This window comes from Bos taurus, chromosome 21 (assembly GCF_002263795.3).
Source record: "Bos taurus isolate L1 Dominette 01449 registration number 42190680 breed Hereford chromosome 21, ARS-UCD2.0, whole genome shotgun sequence".
Taxonomy (NCBI): domain Eukaryota; kingdom Metazoa; phylum Chordata; class Mammalia; order Artiodactyla; family Bovidae; genus Bos; species Bos taurus.
Window position 1 is genome coordinate 17,094,719 of NC_037348.1, and position 25,276 is coordinate 17,119,994.

Consider the following 25,276-nt stretch of genomic DNA (forward strand, 5'->3'; position numbering starts at 1 on the left):
GATCCCCTGGAAGAGGAAATGACAACCTATTCCAGTGTTTTTGCCTGGAGACTTCTATGGACAGTGGAGCCTGGGGGGCCACAGTACATGGGGCTGTAAAGAATCAGATTTGACTGAGCACACTTTGCTGTTTCTTAGACAAATGATGTTTCTTAGACATAATCTTTTGGAGCAAACAGAACCAAGGAGTATAAATGATACCAAAGTTTAAGGTCTTACTGGCACCTCCTAGACCCTGAGGAGGCTAACAGTCAGCAACCCTGATGTCTCCTGTCTTAGTGCAAAGGACCCTCTTATTCCCACAGCCAGAAGCTCTCAGAGTCCTTCAGCCCGAATGCTCTCGACAAAACTCTCCTTCAAATAGACAGTTCTCCTAAAACCACAATCTGGCATCACAGCTTCGTACATTCCTACTGCTCGGTGCAGTTTTATTGCTTGATAATGAAGAAAAGGGAGGAGGCATACTGCTTTTTGTACTCATTCAGCTCAAGGTTGGGGTATTGTTGCATTTTTCTTTCATAATTCACTGATGACTCCCAAAGTGCTTTCCACATGACATAGGATGAATGGGATAAGGAGTGAAGGCCAATCCTTAAAATGTTTCCAATTTTCCTTTCCAGGATCAAGATACTTGAGGATGTCCGGAGACTCATCCAGCCAAGTGATATTATAAATAAGGTTGTCTTCAGTTTAGATGAGCCTTGGTAGGTGGTCCTGAACATCAGTGGAGCGAGGGTGAGGGGTGGTGGGCATATTGAATAACCTTTTAATGGCATGTGAATACGAATATTTTAAGTTAGTAATCCATTCCTTCTCCTGAAAACAACACAGTGAAAATTCGTGTTAAAGATCTGTAAGATAAAGCTTATCTCTAAGAAATGTCAAACTGTGTCTAAGAATAGCAGTCACTCCTATAATAACAGGTTCTTTAATTCATTTCAGGCCTTTGCAAGATACTGCTTCTGACTGCTTGCAGTTCTTCTCTGCGTTTGAGTCCGGAAATCTTCGCAAAGCCATCCAAGTGCGTGAGTAAGTAAGGAAAGCTGCAGGGGTAGGTCCTGGCAGCTCAAGCCAGCATTTTGCGACTATCTGTCCCGTCCTCTGTTTTCAGGGACCTCACATTGATAGTTTGAAATCTATCATGGTGGGAGCATTTACAACATACAAACAGCCCAGCATGTGAAGGTTTTTTTATTTTCCTAACAGTTGATTGTTAAATGTTTACCAACACACCACCGGGGAACTCATTAGCTGATGTCAAGAAAGTGGAGACTCTGACTTCTCAGGTGGTCTGGTGATTAAGAATCCGCCTGCCAATGCAGGGACTGTGGGTTTGATCCCTGGTCTGGGAAGATCCCACATGCAACTCACAGATCATGTAATGATAGTGTCTATACACAAATTTCCCCAAATGTCACAAATACCTTTATGGCTTTTTTTTTTTTTTAATTCCAGAACTCTATCAAAGACCACATACTTGGCACACACATTAATCTAGAACTATTCACTTCATCATCTTTTTATGGCCTTTCATGACACTGACACTGGTGTTTTTAAAAATTCAGAGTGGGTTATTGTAGAAGGACCCACAACCAGAATCTGTTTCCTGCTTCATGATTAGATTCTAGAGAAACATTTATTTTGGCAACAATTTTACATTGGTGATGATTTTACATTACCATTTCCTAATGTCATAAAATGGCAAGGACACAATGTTATTTTGTTTTACTGTTGGTGATACTGACTTTGATTACTTGCTTAACAAGACTGGGTGCTTGAAAGAAAAAAAAATCTGATTCAAGTCCTCCCCCTGCTTCAAACCCTATTGTGACTTTATCTTAGAATAAAGCTCAATTTTATGAGAAAGAGTGTGTTGAGGGGCAGGGATAAGACTTTTTTGAAAACAAAGTAACCTGATGATAATATTAAGTCAAAACTGCATTGCCAATTTTGTTGCTAAAGCTCAAAAAATAGTTTTTGGAGACATAGTGACAGGGTGGAGACACATAAGGACTTTCTGGGGTGCAGGAACTGTTCTACATATTGATCCAGTGAACTGTCAGACAGGTGTGTCCAGATGAATTTGTTTAAACTCATTGAGTTGTACATTTAAGATTTGTATACTTTAGTGCATATAAGCTAAATTAATTAAAAAGGGGGGGGCAAACAGACAAATCCTTCATTACTAGTCTAATTCATGTTTGTTGCCCTGATGGGGATTTACATATGCTATTCTAAAGGTTCATCTAGTCAACGCTATGGTCTTTCCAGTGGTCATGTATGGATGTGAGAGTTGGACTGTGAAGAAGGCTGAGCGCCGAAGAATTGATGCTTTTGAACTGTGGTGTTGGAGAAGACTCTTGAGAGTCCCCTGGACTGCAAGGAGATCCAACCAGTCCATTCTGAAGGAGATCAGCCCTGGGATTTCTTTGGAAGGAATGATGCTAAAGCTGAAACTCCAGTACTTTGGCCACCTCGTGCGAAGAGTTGACTCATTGGAAAAGACTCTGATGCTGGGAGGGATTGGGGGCAAGAGGAGAAGGGGACAACAGAGGATGAGATGGCTGGATGGCATCACTGACTCGATGGATGTGAGTCTGAGTGAACTCTGGGAGTTGGTGATGGACAGGGAGGCCTGGAGTGCTGCGATTCATGGGGTTGCAAAGAGTCAGACATGACTGAGTGACTGATCTGATCTGATTCTGCTTAATCTTTACAAACAGTACTGCAAGTTTAGACGCTATTTCTAATTTTCATGAGGAGACTGATGCTCAAAAGTCATGTCTAGCATCAGATAGTAATGGCATATCCAACCAGATGTGACCACATTTTTCTCTGGAATATAGCACACTTATGTTTTTCGACCTGGATAAACACTTCATTGTTACTGTCATCGTTCAGTTGCTAAGTCATGTCTGGGTCTTTGTGACCCCATGGACTGCAGCATGCCAGGCTCCTCTGTCCTCCACTATCTCCCAGAGTTTGCTCAAATTCATGTCTGTAGGGTTTGTTTGATCTCCTTGCAGTCCAAGGGACTCTCAAGAGTTTTCTCCATCACCACAATTCAAAAGCATCAATTCTTTGACACTCAGCCTTATTTACGGTCCAAGTCTGACACCCGTACATGACTACTTGAAGTTTTCTTACTGTTTAATAAAAAGATGTGCTCTAATTGTATAACTGACTCTTTTAATACCAGGATACTGCTTCCCTCTCCTTAAATTTCTAGAGCCTGTGTCCAAAATTGTGAGACAAGGATGAAAACTAAAGCTTACCAGCCAACTAGATCCTGGGTCTTAGATATGTCATCCAGAACCTGAGATGTGTGGACTTCTCATTGTTAGAAGTTCTGTTGAAGGCTTTTAACCCACCCGTTTTGATTCTGCCTTTGCAGGTTTGAGTATGACTTACTGGTCAATGCTGATGTGAATAGTACGCAACACCAGCAGTGGTTCTACTTCAAGGTGAGCGGTATGAGGGCCGCTGTCCCCTACCGCTTCAACATCATCAACTGTGAGAAGCCCAACAGCCAGTTCAATTACGGTATGTGCACTCAGGGAAGAGAGACTTTCACAACAATACCAAAAATGATGTCACTTTTGAGTGTTGGATCAAGCTCTGCTTGGGTTGCATAGGGTTTGAAGTTGGGATGGTACGTTTTGGTTAAGCTAAATGGCAAGAAAGCCACCAACCTAGAGCAAATTTCTACTGTGGGAGGGGAATGGGGAACTCTCCTTCTGCCATGCAATGTAACTAAAGGAAGTCCCCTGCATATGAACCTTCAAGTTGCAAACTTTCCAAGATGTAAACATGCATTTGCACATCCAGTCACTTAAGTTAATTCACGTGTGTGGTGTACATTGTCACCCCCATGCATCCTCTATAAAGAGTTGTTCTTTTGTGTACTGTCCAGTGATGTATAGAGTATGTAGTACAGTAGCTTTATCTCAAGCCCATGATGTGTGGAAGCAGGTGTAAAACAGTGGTGATGTAGCTGCCCAGCAATCACTGGATCATTTTTTTTTTTCAAGAGAGTAGATAGAACTGAATCTAGCAAGGAATCAGAACCTATGCCATCAATATCAAGCATGGGTGACATTGCAGCTTGCCCTCCATCTCCTATTGCTGACGATCCTTCAGCTCTACCATCTCCCACCTTCTCTCCCTCCTCCATCAGTAACTCTTCTGGCCTGTTCACTTGATTCCAGCCCCTGTATGCCAGCTATTGTACTGAATTACTGTACTTTTCAAGGTACTGTTCTATGAGATTAAAATTAAAAAAAAGAAGATTTGTCTTTGCTATGTGTAATTTGTGTGCAAAGTATCATAAACCTATTATAGTACAGTACTATATAATTGATGATGGTAGTTGGGTACTTAGGCTACCTTATTGGACTTATGAACAAATTGGACTTAAGAATGCTCTCTTGGAACAGAACTCGTTTATATGTAGGGGGCTTACTGTACCTCACATAACTTTTTACAACTACCTGCCTCCCTGTCTCAGCTTGAACTTTTTGAAGTCACTGAGCCCTCTCACTTATCCCTTCTCTCCATCTCGTGAACCCCCCAGGAGCACACGCATTGCTCTGTTTGTGCCAGACAGGCAAACAGCACAATTCAATGGGACAACGCTCATTTACACTCTCAGAAAACAGTGCAGACCGTTTAAATTCTCCCTAACACCTGTGGCCATTTTAGAGGAGGCATTCAAGGGACAAAGAGTAGAAACGGGAAGTTCTGCCTGTTACTGTTGGCTCATATACTGAGGCACTGAGTGGCTTTGAGGAAAGAAAAAGTATTCCCACATCTCCAGGCTTGAGCACAGGATGTTGCGTCTGTTTGGCAGTGATTTAATAGACTTTTGCTGGTATAGAAAGAGAAAAGGGAATCCTTGACTCTTGAATTCACTTGCTGTAGCTGTTGTAACAAATTGTCTCATATTTTGTGGTTTTTAAGAAGACAAATGTATTCTTTTACGGTTCCGAAGTCCACAAGTCCCAAATCAGTTTCCCTGGGCTTAAGTCGAGGTGTTGGAAGGCTTCCTCTGGACAGTCTAGCAGATTATTTATTTTTGTTCTCCAGCTTTCAGAGCTGTACTCCTCACATTCCTTGGCTCATGGCCCCTTCCACCATCTTCAGCATCAGAGCATCTTCAAATCTCTCTGCTTCAGTCACGTTGCTTCTCCTCTAAACTCAAACCTCTCCCAGCCTCTCTCTTGGAAAGACATGTGTGACTGAATTTAGGGACAACCAGGATCTCCTCCTCTCAAGATACTTAATTTAATCATATCCACAAAGTCTCTTTTGTCATAGAAGGTTAACACACAGCTCCCAAGGGTTAAGACCAGGGTATCTTTTTTATTTTTCACATACTCCTAATTTTATTTTATTTATATATTTATTTATTTTTGGCCACACAGTGTGACATGAGAGATCTTAGTTTCCGAAGGTGTTAGTCGCTCAATCATGTCTGACTCTTTGCAATCCCATGTGGCTAGCCTGTCAGGCTCCTCTGTCCATGGAATTCTCCAGGCAAGAATACTGGAGTAGGTTGCCATTCCCTTTTCCAGGAGATCTTTCTGACTCAGGGATAGAACCCTGCTCTCCTGCATTGCAAGCATATTCTTTATTGTCTGAGCCACCAGGGAAGCCCAGGATCAAGCTTGTACCCCCTGCACTGGAAGTTCAGAGTCTTTACTGGACTGCCAGGGAAAGCCCAAGATCTGGGTATGTTCCAGGGCTGTTATTCAGCCTACCATAACTCTCCTTTCCTTTTTTCCCCCTTCATGGATTAATCCTGCCTTTATTTTGTGTAGGGATGCAGCTGACTCTGTATTCCGTGAAGGAGGCTCTTCTTGGCAGGCCCACCTGGGTACGGACAGGCTACGACATCTGTTATTACAAGTAAGTTAGACTGTTAGCTTCCCTTGCTCTTTCATTCTCTCTCAGCTTCCTCCTTCTCCATTCTAAAAAATGTCTTTAAAAAATATTTATTTGCTATTTATTTATTTCTCCACGACAGGTCTTAGTTGTAGTACACAGGATCTAGTTCCCTGACCAGGGATTGAACCTGGGCTCCCTACATTGGGAGCATGGAGTCTTAGCCACTGGACCACCAGGGAAGTCCTTCCTGCTTCTGCATTTTAATCTTATAAACCTGATCAATCTGTGCTTTTCTGGTTTACTCATCACCCTCTCAATGACAAATGTTGTGTCTTTCAGAAGCATAAGCATGTTAAATGACACCCACAGTAGACCACAAGAAATATCTTTTGGTTTTGTGAAAAGTCATCTATTCTTATTTAAACACATCAAAACCTTTAGACCTTGTTGTTGGGTACAGACTCAACCTATGACTAGGGCATCAGCCTTCAGTTTCTTTCCTATTTCCATTTGTCTCAGTGAACAAAAATGTCTCAGATATTCTGGCTTATTCTTATCCATCCTGCACTTCAGTTTTCCAAAGTAGGTAATCGTGAATATGTGACAAATACACCTAAGTAACTATTCCTCCACAGCAAATGACGTTTTGGACAAAAGTAAAAGAGAAAAGTATTTCAGAATTCATCTTCAACTCTTGATCAGTAGCCAGTTTCATCAACTTATCCTGTAAAGTTGTAATGAAATTTGAATTATCCATGTATTTTGATAAAACAAATTCATTCCAGGCCCATGAATTGCTTATTTGTGCAGTTTCCTTTGATAGAAAATAAAATAGAAATTCATAAGACAAAAAAAAAAAAAAAGAGATAGGAATTGCGGACAGGTAGAAGTGATGTAATTAATTATTAGTTCATTGCTGCTGCTGCTTCTGCTGCTGCTAAGTCGCTTCAGTCATGTCTGACTCTGTGTGACCCCATAGACGGCAGCCCACCAGGCTCCCCTGTCCCTGGGATTCTCCAGGCAAGAACACTGTAGTGGGTTGCCATTTCCTTCTCCAATGCATGAAAGTGAAAGGTGAAAGTGAAGTCGCTCAGTCGTGTCCGACCCTCAGTGACCCCATGGACTGCAGCCTACCAGGCTCCTCCGTCCATGGGATTTTCCAGGCAAGAGTACTGGAGTGGGGTGCCATTGCTTTCTCCGTAGTAAGAGACTGCGGCTGCTGCTAAGTCACGTTAGTCATGTCCGATTCTGTGAGACCCTATAGATGGCAGCCCACCAGGCTCCCCCGTCCCTGGGATTCTCCAGGCAAGAACACTGGAGTGGGTTGCCATTTCCTTCTCCTGTGTATGAAAGCGAAAAGTGAAAGTGAAGTCGCTCAGTCGTGTCCGACTCTTAGCGACCCCATGGACTGCAGCCCACCAGGCTCCTCCGTCCATGGGAGTTTCCAGGCAAGAGTACTGGAGTGGGTCGCCAGTGCTTTCTCCAAGCATTAACTTTCAGCATCCTCTGGGGAGTAAGGGTGGAGAGGGAATAGCTCCCCCTAGAGGCTGCTTCCTTGGCTGGGGGATAAAGCATCAGTTTAAGGGGACTAAGCATTTGCCCAGAAGAGAAGGAAGAAATCAGACATCCCAAAGCAGAGCCTTGGCCTAAAGAATGCCTGTGTTAATGTTAATAGCTTTTAGATTCATTAACAAGACAATTGTTATGTGATTAAAGAGCAACAGAGGGGTAACATGAAAACCATGCATGTGTAATGTAATTCATTTTTCGTCTTCCAATCATGAATCCAAGCAGATGAATGGATAAGATTGCTACCCAGTCACGTAGCTTGTTTTACAATGATTGGCCACATTGTGTTAACATATTTCCAATAGTGTGATCTAACAACAGGATAGATATGTGTATCTCTATTCAACCACAAATCAGAGTAATTTTCCCTAAGGTAAAATGCCTTAGATTAGAAAATGTATTTGTTTCCCTCTTTTACTTAACACAATCTTTTTAAAAATATATGGTATTTTATTGCAATTAATTGCATCTTCTTTCTATTAGAGTGAATCACTGACTTTTAATTTTTTTACTGGAGTATAATTCCTTTTCAATGTTGTGTTAGTTTCTACTGTACAATGAAGTGAATCAGCTATATGTATGTATATATCTCCTCCCTTTCGAGACTCCCACTCCCCTTCCACCCTCCCCGCCCCACCCCTGTAGGTCATCACAGGGCACTGAGCTGAGCTTCCTGTATTTACAGCAGCTTCCCACTAGCTGTCTGTTTTACACATGGGAATGCATATATGTCGGACTTGTCTCACCCTCCCCTTTCCCTCATGTGTCCCTATGTCTGTTCTCTAATTCCTGCCCCACAAACAGGCTCATCTGTACTATCTTTCTACATTCCATGAAAAAGTGAAAGTGAAGTTGCTTAGTTGTGTCTGACTCTTTGTGACCCCATGGACTGTAACCTATCAGGCTCCTCCGACCATGGGATTTTCTAGGCAAGAATTCTGGAGTGGGTTGCCATTTCCTTCTCCAGGGGAATCTTCCTGACCCAGGGATCAAACCCTGGTCTCCTGCATTGCAGGCAGATGCTTTACCATCTGAGCCGCCATATGCATTAATATATGATAATTTTTCACTCTGCTCTAGAAGATTATTTTTTTCTTCATCCCTGCTTTTATTCTGTCTAATATATTTATTTGGGACAACTTTGCCTCCTTATTTCTTTGTCTCCGATGTGTCATCAGGCGCTCAGAAGTCCTTTGACTGTTTACATTCTTGGATTTAGTACCATGTTTCTAAAGGATCGGCTGGGTGCTTATTGTGGAAAGAACCATGAGCCATGGTACCTGAGTATATCTATGGGAAGGTGAAAGGAAAAAAGAGAGCACTCAGGAAGAATGGGATATTCGTTTCCCTTAAAAAGTGATAGCAATAATGATCAATTAAGGAAATGGGCTGACTGCTTTTTGGGTTGGAGCATCATCACGTAAAAAGTGATCTCCAAAGTATTTTGATAACATATATTAATCCATGGATTTTTTTAATGATTTATTTATTTATTTGTGGCTGTGGCGAGTCTTCGCTGCTGAGCACGGGCTTTCTCTAGTAGAGGTGGCTGGGGGCTACTCTCTAGCTGCGGTGTGCAGGCTTCTCATTGCAGTGGCTTCTCTTGTGCAGAGCGCGGTCCCTAGGCATGCAGGCTCAGCGGCTGTGGCACATGGGCTTAGTTGCTCAATGGCATGTGGGATCCTCCCAGATTAGGGATTGAACCTGTGTCCCCTTCATTGGCAGGTGGATTCTTAACCAATGGACCAGCAGAGAAGCCCCAATCCATGGACTTTCATAATTTGTTCACAATTTTTAAAATTCAATTATATAAATCTTGCTGTACTAGTATATTATGTACCCTTAGAAAACATGCAAAAAGTTTAGAATTTTAAATCATGGGGAAAAGATGAGAAAAATAATTTAAAATTTAAATCTTTAAATTTTAAATGTAAAATTATTATATTTTTGTACTATTGATAACTCGGGGCATCCTGTACCCCTTAAAGTTGACCATGAAAAATATAGTTGTAAAGTGTCTGGTGGATAATTTTGAAAAATTGTGGTTACCTCCCCAGATCTAATTAGTGAATTTTTATGCAAATAAGAATTCTTGAGAAAGAGCTAGTATTAAGGGTAGGAGATGAATCATGTCAGTTCTTCCCTTCTCTTTGTCATTCATGCTTACAATGTAATATTATTATCAGTCTCTGAATTCCAAGCTGAATTTAGAAAAAATGAATTGTCTGTATTGTAGGGTTTAATGTAGATAATATAATCTGTAAATCCACTTGAGAAGTCTTCTGCAAATTTAAATACCTTGCCAGAAAGTGAAAGTGAAGTTGCTCAGTCGTGTCCGACTCTTTGCGACCCCGTGGACTGTAGCCCAACAGGCTCCCCCGTCCGTGGAATTCTCCAGGCAAGAATACTGGAGTGGGTTGCCATTAGAGATGGTGAGCTATTCCCATCCCTCCCTCAGGAAGCCTCCTGTGTAGCAATCCATACTTAACTATCTGACATATGAAAACCATCGATATGCAATGTAATATATTTTTCATATTCTAGCCCTGGAAAACAACAGAGAAGAATGGATAACACTGTTACACTATTGTTTCAGGCAGGGGGACCCCTTCCAGGACCCGAGAGTGGGTTCTTGTCTAACACTGGGAAGTGAATTGTCCAAGGAGACATTGACAAATCAGGAGAGCTTATTGTTAAGGTGGGGCCCAGGTGGAGAGCAGGGTAAGGGAACCCAGGAGGACTGCTCTGATAGTTCACCATCGCAGTTTTTACGGTGATGGGATTAGTTTCCCAGTTGTCTCTGGCCAATCATTCTGACTTGGGTTCCTTCCTGGTGGTGTGTGCATTGCTCAACCAATATGGAGTGCAGCGAGAAGGAGTCTAGGAGGTTGACTGCACAAGCAGTTTCTCCTTTTGCCCTTTCCTGAATTCTTCTGGTGGATGATGGCTTGTTAGTTCCCTTATTCCTTACCAGGACCTCCTGTTAGGAGGTCATACAAGAGCTCTGCCATCGCGCATCCTTGCCGGGGATAACTCATGCCAGTGGTTGCTGTGGTGCCTAGTCAGGGTGAGTGGTCTCAGCCAGTGTTTTTCCTAACTCTCACATCTAGCTTGTTTCACAATGATTCATCACAGTAGGTTGATGTGCAGAGCATACTGGCAGCAGTGTCAACCCTTATATTAAACCTTAGGCAACTTTGTTTCTTTCTTCTAAGACCACCATACATTTAAAGGGGAATTCTCACATCTTCTCCCCACATTCAGTTGATTTGATCTTTCTGCCCCTTCCCTGGAGTACCTCCATCCCACCCCCTCGCCCACCCACCTTACAGACCACTAAAGCCAGAAAACCAAAAGGGATCCTCGGAGGGAAGAAAGAAATGGGCAGGCTTGTTTTTCCATGGCTCTCATAAAAGTAAGCCAGGGCAGTTTTAGTTTCTGCTTTATTTACTTCCCCGAGGTCTGCTTCTTCTCGAACGTACACAGCTGCACACCTTTTTGAATTCTCTCTCAGCTCTGGTCTAAAGTTTTTTTTTTTTGCCAAAGGGCAGAGGGAGAGGAGCTGCCCACTCAGAGTGGCCATGTAATACACCACGGCTGATCTCTTCTGACATTTATCTCTGCTTGTGAGAGGGGACGGAACAGCTCACTCATGAAGATGAATGTCATACAAGAGCTCTGCCGTTGCGCAGTCTTGCTGGGGATCTCAGGAGAGAGATTTGGTGCTCTCCAGAATATTAGAAACGCCACAGACACAGGGCAGCCCGGTGACTTGGCAGCTCTGCCTTGTTGGATCCTGTTAAGTGAAATGATACACCCATGTTAAACAGAGCCATCGTCATTATGAGATTATCTAATTCCCTTTCTGTCTTGGCATTTACTTCTTTCATGCACACACACAGGAAAAAAAAAAAAGGCTTCCCAAAAATAAAATAAAAAATATGACTTCCCAGCCTGTTTTAAAGTACAAACGGAAATAGATGGAGTTCATAACTATGCATTTGTGTACTTTCTCCTTGCTTCATTGAAGGCTTTATGATTATAAAAGTGCAGATCCTTCCAAAGATAAATGGTTCAGGGAATGAAAAAGCAGAGGGGAGCCTTTTAACTGTGGAATGACTGATCTCTCCGTATTATCCTTGACCCAAGATGACATATCCAGGGGGCTTCCCAGATGATAGCTCAGTTGGTAAAGAAACCTCCTGCAATGCAGGAGACTCCAGTTTGATTCCTGGGTCCAGAAGATCCACTGGAGAAAGGATAGGCTACCCACTTCTTTATTTTTAGCCTTCCCTGGTGGCTCAGCTGGTGAAGAATCCTCCTGCAATGCAGGAGACCTGGGTTCGATTCCTGGGCTGGAAAGATCCCCTGGAGAAGGGAAAGGGAACCCAGTCCAGTATTCTGGCCTGGAGAATTCCATGGACTGTATAGTTCATGGAGTCACAAACAGTCAGACCTGACTGAGTGACTTTCACTTTCCCAGATGACACTAGTGGTAAAGAACTCGTTTGCCAGTGCAGGAGACATAAGAGATGCAGGTGTGATCCCTGGGTCGGGAAGATCCCCTGGAGGAAAGCATGGCAACTCACTCCAATATTCTTGCCTGAAGAATCCCTTGGACAGAGGAGCCTGGGGGGCTACAGTCCATAGGGTTGCACAGAGTTGGACATGACTGCAGATGGTGATTGCAGCCATGAAATTAAAAGACACTTACTCCTTGGAAGGAAAGTTATGACCAACCTAGATAGCATATTCAAAAGCAGAGACATTATTTTGCCAACAAAGGTCCATCTAGTCAAGGCTATGGTTTTTCCAGTGGTCATGTATGGATGTGAGAGTTGGACTGTGAAGAAAGCTGAGTGTTGAAGAATTGATGCTTTTGAACTGTGGTGTTGGAGAAAACTCTTGGGAGTCCCTTGGACTACAAGGAGATCCAACCAGTCCATCCTAAAGGAGATCAGTCCTGGGTGTTCACTGGAAGGACTGATGCTGAAGCTGAAACTCCAATACTTTGGCCACCTCATGTGAAGAGTTGACTCACTGGAAAAGACTCTGATGCTGGGAGGGATTGGGGGCAGGAGGAGAAGGAGACGACAGAGGATGAGATGCCTGGATGGCATCACCAACTCGATGATCATGAGTTTGAGTAAACTCCGGGAGTTGGTGATGGGCAGGGAGGCCTGGCATGCTGCGATTCATGGGGTCGCAAAGAGTTGGACATGACTGAGCAACTGAACTGAACTGAAGCAACTTAACATGCATGTACAACGCATCTAGGGTCTAATTTGAGAGCACACTTGAGTTTCGCCAGGCTTCTTTTCCCACTAGAAGAACAGATCAAGGACAGAAAGTTCTTGGAGTCAAAGTTCTACCACCCATTAATGATGTGGTCTTGGGGCAAATTATTCCAGCCTCTGTCAACTTCAGATTCTTCATCAGTAAAAGGGGATGTTAATGGTATCCACTTGATAGATCTGTGCTGAAGATGAAACGAAATAAGATAAAGTCCATGGAACTCATAAAAAGTGTCTGGTGCATACTAGATGTTCCGTGAATGGTAGCAATGATTCATAATTAATAGAAGCATCTTAGTGGCATCAAATACTGATGACATAAAGAATGATAGTGAATAAATAACATTCACTAGATCTCCTCTGAATTATTTATCATTCAGTTATTTTAGACTTTAAGTTTATAGGTAGCCCTGATTTATGAAAACCAAAACTTCAAATCTTGCTGTATTAAACCAAAAGACTACTTGCCCTTTTATCCATTCTTATGAGACAGATGATAGAATGAAAGAAAAAAAAAAAAAAGCTTGGTTTTGGAGTTAGCCCACAATCCCATTCAATCCCATTTGGGGTTGAGTCCTGATTACTGCACTTGTTGTATGCCTGAATGCATGCTTAGTCCCTTCAGTCATGTCCGACTCTTTGTGACGCTATGGACTGTGTAGCCCACCAGGCTCCTCTGTCCATGGGATTCTCCAGGCAAGGATACTGGAGTGGGTTGCCATGCCCTCCTCCAGGGCATCTTTTTGACCCAGGAATCGAACTTACATCTCCTGCATCAGCAGGCAGTTTCTTTGCCACTGAGTCACCTGGTTAGCCCTAATTATACAGTAGGAAACCTAAAAAGAAACAAGACTCATGTGAGATGAGACCATCCCCACTCACCCTGGGGGCATCTTATTAATCTTGAGTAAAGATGCGGGCTCTGGTTCTACTCCGTGTAGGTGAAAAACTTGGGGATGACAAGGCACTGGTTTGGTTTTAGTCGCTAAGTCGTGTCCGACTCTTGCGACCCCAAAGGAGCCCACCAGACTCCTTTGTCCATAGGATTCTCCAGGCAAGAATACCAGAGTAACTTGCCATTTCCTTTTCCAGGGGATCTTCCCGATCCAGGAATCAAACCTGGGTCTCTTGCATTGCAGACAGATGATTTACTGACTGAGCTACGAGGAAGCCCAATGCACTGGTTGCGTGTTTTACCTGCCTTTGAAAGAGAGCAGGACCCTGTGGTCCTTGTACCCTATGTTCTCAGCCTGCATTTTGTCTGTAGAAAAACTTTAGCCAAAGAACAAATTTAATTAGAGAAGCAAGATCGTGTAGAAACTAAGGAAAACAGACAAAGGAGACCAAATAATAACGATAAGGTAGTCCTTAAGCATAGTCAATGACACTTAGTTTCTGCTCAAGGGCTGTAGATAATATTCTGAGCCATATCCTGTGAGTTGTCTTATAGATACTGAAACTCCCACCAGGTGAAATAAGTTAGCTACATGATGACCAGACTGTGGCCATGACGTAAGCTGCCACAATTCCAAGAACTGGCCTCAAAGGCATGGAAACAAACTGATCCCAGAACTGAGGATCAACTGTACCTAAAACAATCAAGATGATGCCGGTCAGACCACTGATGACCAATTTCAAGATGACTGCCAGTTGTGTTGTGTGTGTGTTGTATCTGCACGAAGCCCCTTCCCTTTGTCTATAAAAGCCCTTGCCCCTTGATTGTCAGGAGTGAGGGGGCATTGGCCTTTGGACAGGAGTCCACCCTCCCCCCAGCTGTTGGCGTCTAATCATCTAAATAAAGCAAACTTTCCTTTCCACCAGCTTGGCCTCTTTAATGGCTTTTGAATGGCGAGTAGCTAGGCCCCTCTTTTGGAGATGCCTTTACCTTCATGAGTATGTGTGTGTGGTGTGTGTGTGATTTCACACTCGTGCATGTAAAAGTCTCTTCCACGTTTTGATTAGTTGTCAAAATGTTGACCATTTGACCAAAATGATGACTGGCTCATTTTACTTCAAAGAGAGGTATAATTGCTAATGTAAACTGAATGAGTGTTTGCAGTAGAGCCTTTACGAGTGGAGTCAGAGAGAATAAAAGGTAGAGCGTATGTGGTTTGCATGCTTTCTGAGTTACCATCTGCTTCTTTACATACTTGCTAATAATCAGAACCTTAGCTCTGCAGAAACTATAGAGCTTTAGGGAAATCTGGAGAGAGTAGACCCAATTAGGTATCAAGGACCAGAGAACGCCATGGATGAAGATACCTTTTTGAAGTTTCTAATCCTGTAGTCACAAAGGCTATGGCTCCTATTAATAGGAAGCTGAGAAGCTTGGTGGGATCATCATTTGACATTTACATCATTGGGAATTTCTTTCTTTCACTAGAATGATCAGGGACCCAGAGTGCCATGTTGGCAGAAGCTGAGGCAAGAGAAATGTAGGTCATAGTCCATGGAACTGTGAATTTCTCTTTCTCCCATTCTTAGTTGTATGAATCAAGTAAGTCTCTTATATATGAACCTTCAAGTTTTGAACTCTCAAAGATGTGGACGTGTATCACTGAATCGCTTTTTCAAGAGGGAGATAGAATTGAATCCAGCCAGGAACCAGAACCTGTGCCATCCGTGTGACTGATGGCATATCAGGTGTAAGTGAAATTGCAGCTTACCCTCCGTCTCCTGTTGCTGACGACCCTTCAGCTCTACCATCTCCCACCTCCTCTCCCTCCTCCATCAGTAACTCTTCTTGCCTGTTCACTCGATGCCAGCCGCTGAGTGCCAGCTGTTGTACTGTACTACTGTACTGAACTTTTATAAGTCTTGTATTATAAGATGAAAAATGTTTTCTTTATTTTGGTGTGTTTTTAATGTATTATTTGTGTGAAAAGAAGTATAGACCTTTTACAGTACAGTCCTATGTAACCGATTGTGTTAGTTGGATACCTAGACCAGCTTTGTTGGACTTAACAACAAGTTGGACTTACGAACACACTCTCGGAACAGAACTCGTCTGTCTGTAGAGGACTTCTTGTGTTGAAAAACCACCAAACCACTAGAAACAAGACGGTAGATTTTCTATTTCTTCCTTTCTCAATTGCTTGATTCTTTTGGCGGGAGGTGTCATGAAAGTGGTAAAAAAGGCAGAAGAGAATAGTCTGTATTTTTTATACTTGCAAGAACACACAGAATAATTATCTATTTCTTCCCTCTCTCCACCCTTCCCCCCAGTGAAACCCCAAAACACAATGGACAAGAAAGCCAATGTTGTTAATGTTCAAAGGTGGAATTACATCTTTCTGTGTCTGGGTGTATTTTGCATTATAATGCAGCCTTGATGATAGCATTTCTCAGGAAAGCCTGCCAGGCTGTCTCAGCATCAAGAGACAAAAGGGGAATGTAACTGGCAGCGTGTGGGGAAAATATTGCTGGGAGTGTACTTCTGGGGGCAATTTACTTTGATACTGTTCTCTGAAGTATCAAAATTGGGTCTTCATCTTTGACAAAGGAAAGCACACATTCTCAAGCTGTAAGAAGTTGAACCATGTCGGGGTAACAAATGTATGCCTTTGGGAAGAAAGTATTGTTGTGGAAAGAACAGAGGCTTTGCAGGCAGATCTGGGTCCAAGGCACTCACTAGCTTTTTGATCTTTGTTGTTGTTCAGTCACTAAGTTTTGTCCGACTCTTTGTGAACCCATGAACAGCAGCACATCAGGCTTTCCTGTGTTTCACTATCTCCCTGAGTTTGCTCAGACTCATGTCCATTGAGTCAGTGATGCTATCTAAACCATCTCATCCTCTTCCATCCCCTTCTTTTGCCTTCAATCTTTCCCAGCATCAGAGTCTTTTCTAATGAGTTGGCTTTTTGCATCAGGTGGTCAAAGGATTGGAGCTTCAGCTTTAGCGTCAATCCTTCCGATGGATATTCAGGGTTGATTTCCTTTGGGAAATTGGGAATACGATTGACTGGTTTGATCTCCTTACTGTCCAAGGGACTCTCAAGAGTCTTCTCTAGCACCACAATTTGAAAGCATCATTTCTTCAGCACTCAGCCTTCATTATGGTCCCACTCTCACATCTGTACATGACTACTGAAAAAAACATAGCTTTGACTAGACGGACCTTTTTCGGCAAAGTTTCATCTCTGCTTTTTGATATACTGTCTAGGTTTGTCATAGCTTTTCTTCCAAGAAGCAAGTGTCTTTTAACTTCATGGCTTCAGTGATTTTGGGTCTATGGCATCTAAATGACAATTCCTCCCACCTTTCACTCATTCGCCTCTCTCTCCCTTCTCTTCTAGAAATCATTATCACCAGAGAACAGCCGTGACGGGCGCAGCTTCTGGGAAGTGCTATTACACGCTGACCTTTGCTGTCACCTTCCCGCACGCCGAAGATGCCTGCTATCTGGCTTACCACTATCCCTACACCTACAGTGCCCTCTTGGTAAGTTCCTCTGCCAGCCCTACGCGGGTTGGACTGAAAGGGCTCTTTGAGGCTTTCCTGGAAATCTTCAGGAAACCCTGACATCCTGCTGGGGAGCTTCAGGCGTCCGAGGGAGCCAGGGTTTGTTGTTTCTGACTCAGGGGCTTTCTGTCTGTCCCGTTTCCTTCCTTGGACAGAGCGCGGGCTGAGGTCATGGCCAGCGACATTCTAATGGCCCCAGTGGTGCACTGTGCTCTTCATATCCAGGGTGAGTGTGGATGCGAGGGGCAGGGGGCACTTTTTAGGGGCTTTATCTTTAAATAGCCCTCAATATACAATGTTGAAGGAGGACACATGGCTGAAGATTAAAATTCATATTTTACCAAGGCCAAAACCAAAGCAGAGAAAAAGTTTGAAAATTTTCTCAGCTAAACAAATTTGATCATGGGTGTTGTATATCCTCCTGTGATTTTTTTTCATCTTGTCATATTCTGAGGCAGCAAAACTGATATTCTACTTTTGTTTCATGCTTACCAGAAGTAAAAAGTTCACAAATATAACTTTAAAAAGTACTCCCAGTCTAAATAAAATTAACTAAAATTCCACAGCAATTCTGAAAGGTTATTTCCTTTTATTTTAGAAATGCAGGTACACTAAGTAAATATAGGAAGGTTGGAATCATGATCTAATAAATATCTATTAGTTTACCCTAAAAAAAATAATAAAAAGCCCTCAAGTTAAACAAGAAGAATGAGATTGGAGTGAGATTATTAAGCTGAAATGGGGTAACACCATGCAGGTCAGCTGAGATGCCAGTTTAAAGGACATGGATGCATTGAGAGGTGTGAAGCAGAGATTGAGGGGGTGAAGCTTGGAAAAATGCCCTGAGATCACCTTGCAGCCACTTTCCCATTTCCAGTGGTTTCCTCGGCCATGGACTAGAAGGATCCAGGGTGGAAAAGAAGGGTAGAAGAATAAAACATTGAATCATTGCAAATAAGGGTCACGATCTTTTTACAATAGGAGTGTACTGTCAACCAGTCCAAACTTGAAGTCATCATTCAGATATCTTATCAGGCCATTTCTTGCCATTTGAAAAAGTTGGTAAATCATCCCTGTCCCCGAGCTATTTCATGGATATCCTGTGGAGTCATGAGCTAAAGTATCTAATAAAGTATTTCCATCCTCTGTGTTAATGCAAAATGTTATTAGCATATTTATAATAATATGTGTATATGCAAATATATATCACTTAGCCTGAAGGATAAGCATTTTCATTGCAAGCCTGTGATAAGGATTTGGAAAAAATCATAACTGAGAACACCTTTTCCCTCCAAAGAAATATTCACGTGTAAATGCATTGTTTTTTCTCCATTGAGAAGGCATAACTTAAACCACTCAGCTAACTGCTTCATAAAAGTACATCTGCCCTTCTCTCCATATGCTGGCTTACCTAAAGAGAGATTTGTTTTTACTGTTTCCCGGATTGTAAAAGATACACAACTAGTATTATTTGTGGACCACACTTAGAGATCTCAAGAATTTAATCCAAGAAATGTGCATCACCAGCTTGGCTGTAACAAGGCATGTTTGTTTTAAAACATGCTTGTTGCCTTGAGGGCCTCAGAACAGGCAAGATCCATGATCTCCTCCAACAGCTGTTCTTACTGTCTCATCTATGAAACCCTGCATGTTGAAAAGTCTACTGGTGGAGGGGGTTCCTTTTTAAAGACAGGTTTGATTTTTCTGTCAGAGTAATGGTCCATGGGTCCAGGTCACTGTTCTTTTCACTTGTTAGAATATCTTTGTCCTACGGACTTAGAGAATGGACCTGTGAACTCAGGGTGAAGGAGCTGGTGGGATGGTTTGAGAGAGTGGTATTGACATATATACACCACCACGTGTAAAATAGGTAGCTCGCAAGAAGCTGATGAACAGCACAGGGAGCTCGGCTAGGTGCTCTGTGATGACATAGAGGGGTGGAATGGAGGAGTGGGAGGGAGGCTCGGGAGGGAGGCGATATATGTGTGTGTGTGTATATATGTGTGTTCATTTCAGTTCAGTCACTCAGTTGTGTCCGACTCTTTGTGACCCCATGGACTGCAGCACACCAGGCCTCCCTGTCTATCACCAACTCCTGGAGTTTACCCAAACTCATGTCCATTGAGTCGGTGATGCCATCCAACCATTTCATCCTCTGTCATCCCCTTCTCTTCCCACCTTCAATCCCTCCCAGCATCAGGATCTTTTCAAATGAGTCAGCTCTTTGCATAAGGTGGCCAAAGTATTGGAGTTTCAGCTTCAACATCAGTCCTTCCAATGAACACTCAGGACTGATCTCCTTTAGGATGGACTGGTTGGATCTCCTTGCAGTCCAAGGGACTCTCAAGAGTCTTCTCCAACACCACAGTTCAAAAGCATCAATTCTTTGGTGCTCAGCTATATTTATAGTCCAACTCTCACATCCATACATGACTACTGGAAAAACCATAGCCTTGACTAGATGGACCTTTGTTGGCAAAGTAAGCATCTTTTAATTTCATGGCTGCAGTCACCATTTTCAGTGATTTTAGAGCCCAGAAAAATAAAGTCAGCCACTGTTTCCACTGCTTCCCCATCTATTTGCCATGAAGTGATGGGACTGGATGCCATGATCTTAGTTTTCTGAATGTTGAGCTTTAAGCCAACTTTTTAGTCTCCTCATATGTGCGTCACAGAAGGCAATGGCACCCCACTCCTGTACTCTTGCCTGGAAAATCCCATGGACAGAGAAGCCTGGTAGGCTGTAGTCCATGGGGTCGCTAAGAGTCGGGCACGATTGAGCGACTTCACTTTGACTTTTCACTTTCATGCATTGGAGAAGGAAATGGAAACCCACTCCAGTATTCTTGCCTGGAGAATCCCAGGGACAGGGGAGCCTAGTGGGCTACCGTCTATGGGGTCACACAGAGTCGGACACGACTGAAGTGACTTAGCGGCGGCAGCAGCATATGTGTGTGTGTGTGTGTGTGTGTATGTGTATAGAGAGAGAGAGAGAGAGAAGGAGAGAGAGAGAGACAGACAGACAGAGAGAGCTGATTGATTCACGTTGTTGTACAACAAAAAGTAACACAAAAGGGAAAAAAAAGATTATCTTTGACCCTGTGGAGAAGCTCAGGGGCAGGTAGTATAAAACTTTAGAATTCAAAAGCGTTTGGGAAATTGTGTAGCTCACATCTATCATTCATAAATGCAAAAACCAAAGCCTAGAAGTCCCACATTTAGCTAGTGGCCAGAGAACTGAGTAGTGGCCTTTGAGGTCTATTCCTATCTGATGGAGACTCTGAGAGTCCTTCAGCTGACCTTGGCTGCATCTGGCTTTTTAATTTGAATTTTAGATCTGAATCAGCTTGTATGCACTTAGCAAAGACCCATTAAAGCTTCTTGGAATAAGAATGGGATCATGTTTGGGAAATAACACTGTTCTCAGCTGAATCACATCCATAGCGTTACAGACAAAAATTGTGGGTTGGTGACTTGAACTCAACCATCGGATATTGTATAATCACACAACTTGACAACTATGTGCACCTATAAAAGTGGGCTGCCATTGTAGTAGCTGCTGTAAGTCATAGCTTTTGTCTCTGGGAACACTTAATACTTTTGTCATACCGAAGCACAAGTTTACAGTCAACAATTATTAATAGTTTAGGAGACATTGAGGTCAAATTGAGGAAAATTTCATATTGATGGGGGACAAAAACTCAAGAAAAGAAGATCTTGGAAGATGGTCTCATCTTCCATCAACTGATCTCTGTGAGAAAAAGAGACAGATCTTATTCATTGATGCTTATTGGCTTGTTACTTAGCCTATTGACTGAATCTCTTCACATTAGGGAAGTTTGAGGAGAGTTAATGAGAAAAAGAGAGGAAAAGGGATAGCTTTTCATTCCTTTTAAATGAGTAGAACAGAGTAAGAAAGACAATTTGTTACTTGAGGTGAAAAACATGTATACTCAATTTTAGGTTTTACATTTCCAATAATGCATGGGCTTTGTCCTCTTCAGGTTTAAGAGAGTAATTGACTCTGTGACTTCTTTTAGAAAGCTCTTTCTCCCATCATGGACAGAATGAGTTCATTCTGTAATGCACACTAGTCATTTTTACTTTTGGACATATCCTAAGGAGAAACAGTTTTCTTCCAACAGATCAGTGATAAATTAAATGTGGATGATACCCCAAGGGTGGAATTAGCTGTATTTTACTTGGGGGTTATGCTGATGGGTGAAAAATATATTTCTATGTGGAATTCACAACTGGTAAATCTCTTGTAATATGGATTATGTTTAACAATTATAGACATTTTTAAAGCAGGGTACATGTATGTTGAATGTTTTTCAACATGAACCATAAAAATTTTATTATTCTCTTATAATGAGAGAATTAGTATTTATTGGGTTCTTTCAAACTGATGTCTTCCAGATGCTTGCCAGGAATTCTGTTGGATAATCATCCCAATTATAGTATTAAAATAATGCTAAAAGAAAGAAATACAATATTATTGCCATTACAAAGCCAACAAAAGACCTGTTTAATCATCCATCTCAAGCTTTTTCAATAATTGCAATGATTGTTAATGTGTTGTTTGCAATACTTGTTAAAGTATTTGGTTTGTGTTCTGGATTGCCCGTAGGTAGCCAGGAGTATTGGCATCCCAAGAGAGTTTCTGATGGACATTTTAGAGAGTAAGAAAGTGGAATCTTACTGAGAACTTAAAACGATATGAGTTGGCAAGAGAGGAAAAAAAAAAAAAAAGTGATCAGAAATAGGATGGATGTGTTGGGAGAGCTTGTGGCTTTTAAGGAGTATAGTAGGGTTTTTCACCAGGCATGTATACTCCCTGTGCTAGTAACCATCAGCAGGGTAACCTGCTGAGGTCAAATGAAGTCTTTTATGGGAATTTTAAGGGAGTAGCTGATGAAGCTTTATCTTTAGAGATAAAATGGAGGGTAGTGTAGGAAGTGAAAGGGAAGGGACGGGGAGAGAGGAGGGGAGAAAGAAAGTATTGAGAATTAGAATGCCATATTCACAACATCTTAGAAAGAGCTCACATTTAAAACATGTCAAATGGGAAGTATTGACTTACATGTGGTAGATCAAAGATGCAGTGAGCAAGTCATAAATCAGTGTTGTCGTTTAATCAATCAACAGACATCTATCTTTGTATGGGCCAAAAGAAAGGACAGATATCAGTAAAGGGTCCTGATGTTGAGGAGTTGAACACGAGAGGCCGTTCTGAAGGAGCTGAGGTGTGCATGGGTGCTGAAGTCATTGACCACAGGGACCCCTGAATTCCAGGGTTTTGAGCACAATGGAAGAGCAAGCTTTGGAGTCAGAGTGGCCAGGATTGAGGTCTAAGCTCTGTGTTTTGCAGTGTAGTCATGGGCAAGCTACTTAATTTTTCTCAGCCTCAGTTTTCTCACCTGTGAATTGGAACCATTGAAGTGGTTCTTCTATGGGTTATCAAGATTACATGACTTGATACATGGCAAGTGTTAGCCAACTGTCTACAACTAGTAAACAGTATTAGATAGTGACCTTAGAGCATTTATTCTCTTTTTTTTAAATGATGATGGGTGATCATTTTCTCTGTTGAACTGATTGTGTATATATACACAATATATAACAAAATTAAAATTATGTTATAAAAAAATCCCATTAAAGGACCAAAAAGAAATACATACAGAATCTACTGGTAGTTTTCTTAGGGTAGTGGATTATAATTATTTTTTATTTACTCTCTTATCCAATCTGGAGTAGGATATGGCAACCCACTCCAGTATTCTTGCCTGGAAAATTCCATGGACAGAGGAGCCTAGTGGGCTACAGTCCATGGGGTTGCCAAACAGTTGAACACAACTGAGCGCAGCACAGCAGCAGCTCTTCTCCAAATCACCAGCGATATAACTTTATCTATTTTTAACAGAAAAAGGATATTAAAATCACCTTTTCTTTATAATCAGCCAATCTGTGAATACACATCTAGAGACGAATCACTTCCATCAGTCTCAAAGTGGATCTGTTTCACTTAGGGAAAGTGGTGTTGGCAGACTGGGGCAGTTTGAGAAAGCTCATTAGAACCTAGTTACAGCATATTCTGTTGTTTTTTATTTAACTTAAAGGTGTCTTTGGTTCTTCTCTTGTAATGAGAAGGATTCGATTCTCTGATGAATGTATCTAAGTGACAATTGAGGACTAGTCAGTACAAAAGTAAAATAGGCCATCTTTTTAGGGGTGAACTTTATTCTGAATTAGGGGGATAGGAGGTACAGCTGTTTAAGGGCTAACAATGAGATGTGAATGATTTTTGAGTGTGAGTTTTTCTTACTTTATTAGTAGCCATCAGCAGAGTAGCCTGCTGAGGTTGAGCGAAGTCTTTTATGGAAGTTTTAAGGGAGTAGCTGGTAAAACAAAGTGGGCAGAAAATGCCTGCCGAGGGGCAGCCATGAGGCTGCAGAGTTATCAGCCTGATGTCTTTCCTGGGTAGGGAGGATTTTCTTTTAAGAAGACAACGTCTCTGGAGGTTTCCATAATTGCCCTGAACTCTTTCCCATTTTTGCAAAGAAGCCCACTCCTTGGCTTCCACAGGGCTGCTATTACAGCTGTTTGTTGGCACATGCATTCAGAAGCCCTGCTTCTCTCATCAGTGGTGCCAACAATAGTTAATTAGGCATGGCCTCGCTGGACCTGAGATGGGAACATTTACCTAAGACTCATTTCCAGGAGAATGATACAAAGCCATTTTTTGAGAAAGGAAAACCAACAGCAGTTTATAATTGGTTTACTTCTGGAAGACTTCTGTGTGACCGGAGCTGAATAATGCAATGAGCACAGGGGTGTTACATGTTCCATGGCAGGTGGAGTGGTCAAAGGGACAAGGGGTTCATTGAGGGACACAGGGAGATGACTGCATGAGCAATTACAGAAAATGGGCTTAAGCTAAACATTGTTTGGCATTTGTGGAGTTGTAATATTAGTGATCATGAAAAATGTTATAGTGAGAAAATTAACAAAGAACTCATAGAAGAAGAAAACTTTTAAACTTTGCTTCCTTCATTAAGGTGACAGTGTTTTAAAGGAGAGTGTACATGAACACAAGATACTTTGCTTTTTTATCCTTTTTTCTCCTGTATCTAATTGTGTTTGATGACTTCTGTAGGCAAACCTGCTTCCAAACCTTTCAGGATCTAATTTATAAAATCTAGATTTTATTTTGTTTCCCCAAGTTTGAGGGCAGAAGGAGAAGAGGGTGACAGAGGATGAGATGATTGGATGACATCATCGATTCAATGGACGTGAGTTTGAGCAAACTCCAGAAGATAGTGAAGGGCAAGGAAACCTGGAGTGCTGTAGTCCGTGGGTTCACGAAAAGTCAGACACGACTGGGTGACTGACAACAACAACCCCAAGATTTGGCAAGAAGAGCTATGGCCTATTTGTATTGAGTTGGCCAAAAGGTTCGTTCAGACCGTTCTGTAAGACCTTATGGAAAACCTGAAATAAGTTTTTGGCCAGCCTAATAACTTTGTGATATCGTAGAAATCATGGCCAGTACTTTTCTGGAGAAGGGTCTCTATCTCTCCCCCATCACCCTCATATGTCGAGAATCCTTGTAGCCATAATAAATGTGAAACAAATAGCTTTGATGGCAAGAACAAGGCAACAGACAAAACAAAGCAAAAACCCTCATAGAAACAATTCAGCAGACAGTGTTTCCCAAAACGCATGCTACAACTCTCCAGGGTCCCAAGATCTTTAGAGGAAAAGGGTTCAAGGGTCACACAGATTCTTGAAGCCCTATTGGCTAGTTTTTCTTCTATGAGTTTGTAATGCGTATTTGCATGTGATGTGTATTTGCATATAATGCGTATTTGCACAAGAGTCTGAACAGTTCTGCAGTCGTGAAAATGTCTTCATTTAGTTTAACTCACTGTGCCCCAGGTACTTTGGATCTCCCCCTCTCCACACTCCAGCATTTAGTAAAATACTGCTGATTACATTTTGGAAAATGCTTCAGGAAAAGGTATAGATTTCCAAGTTTGGGGGCCTGGAATCTTGATGGTAGTTAT

At 42.1% G+C, this 25,276-nt stretch overlaps 1 protein-coding gene across 1 annotated transcript in view; it reads left to right on the forward strand.

The window, feature by feature from the left end:
• Positions 1–25,276, forward strand: part of AGBL1 (AGBL carboxypeptidase 1) — a 939,272-nt gene that overhangs the window by 180,383 nt on the left and 733,613 nt on the right. The window contains exons 12-16 of the mRNA XM_015459153.2: positions 621–704; positions 943–1,029; positions 3,395–3,543; positions 5,820–5,907; positions 17,045–17,189. Coding sequence (XP_015314639.2) covers positions 621–704; positions 943–1,029; positions 3,395–3,543; positions 5,820–5,907; positions 17,045–17,189 — 553 coding nt within the window. The remainder of the gene's footprint in view (positions 1–620; positions 705–942; positions 1,030–3,394; positions 3,544–5,819; positions 5,908–17,044; positions 17,190–25,276) is intronic.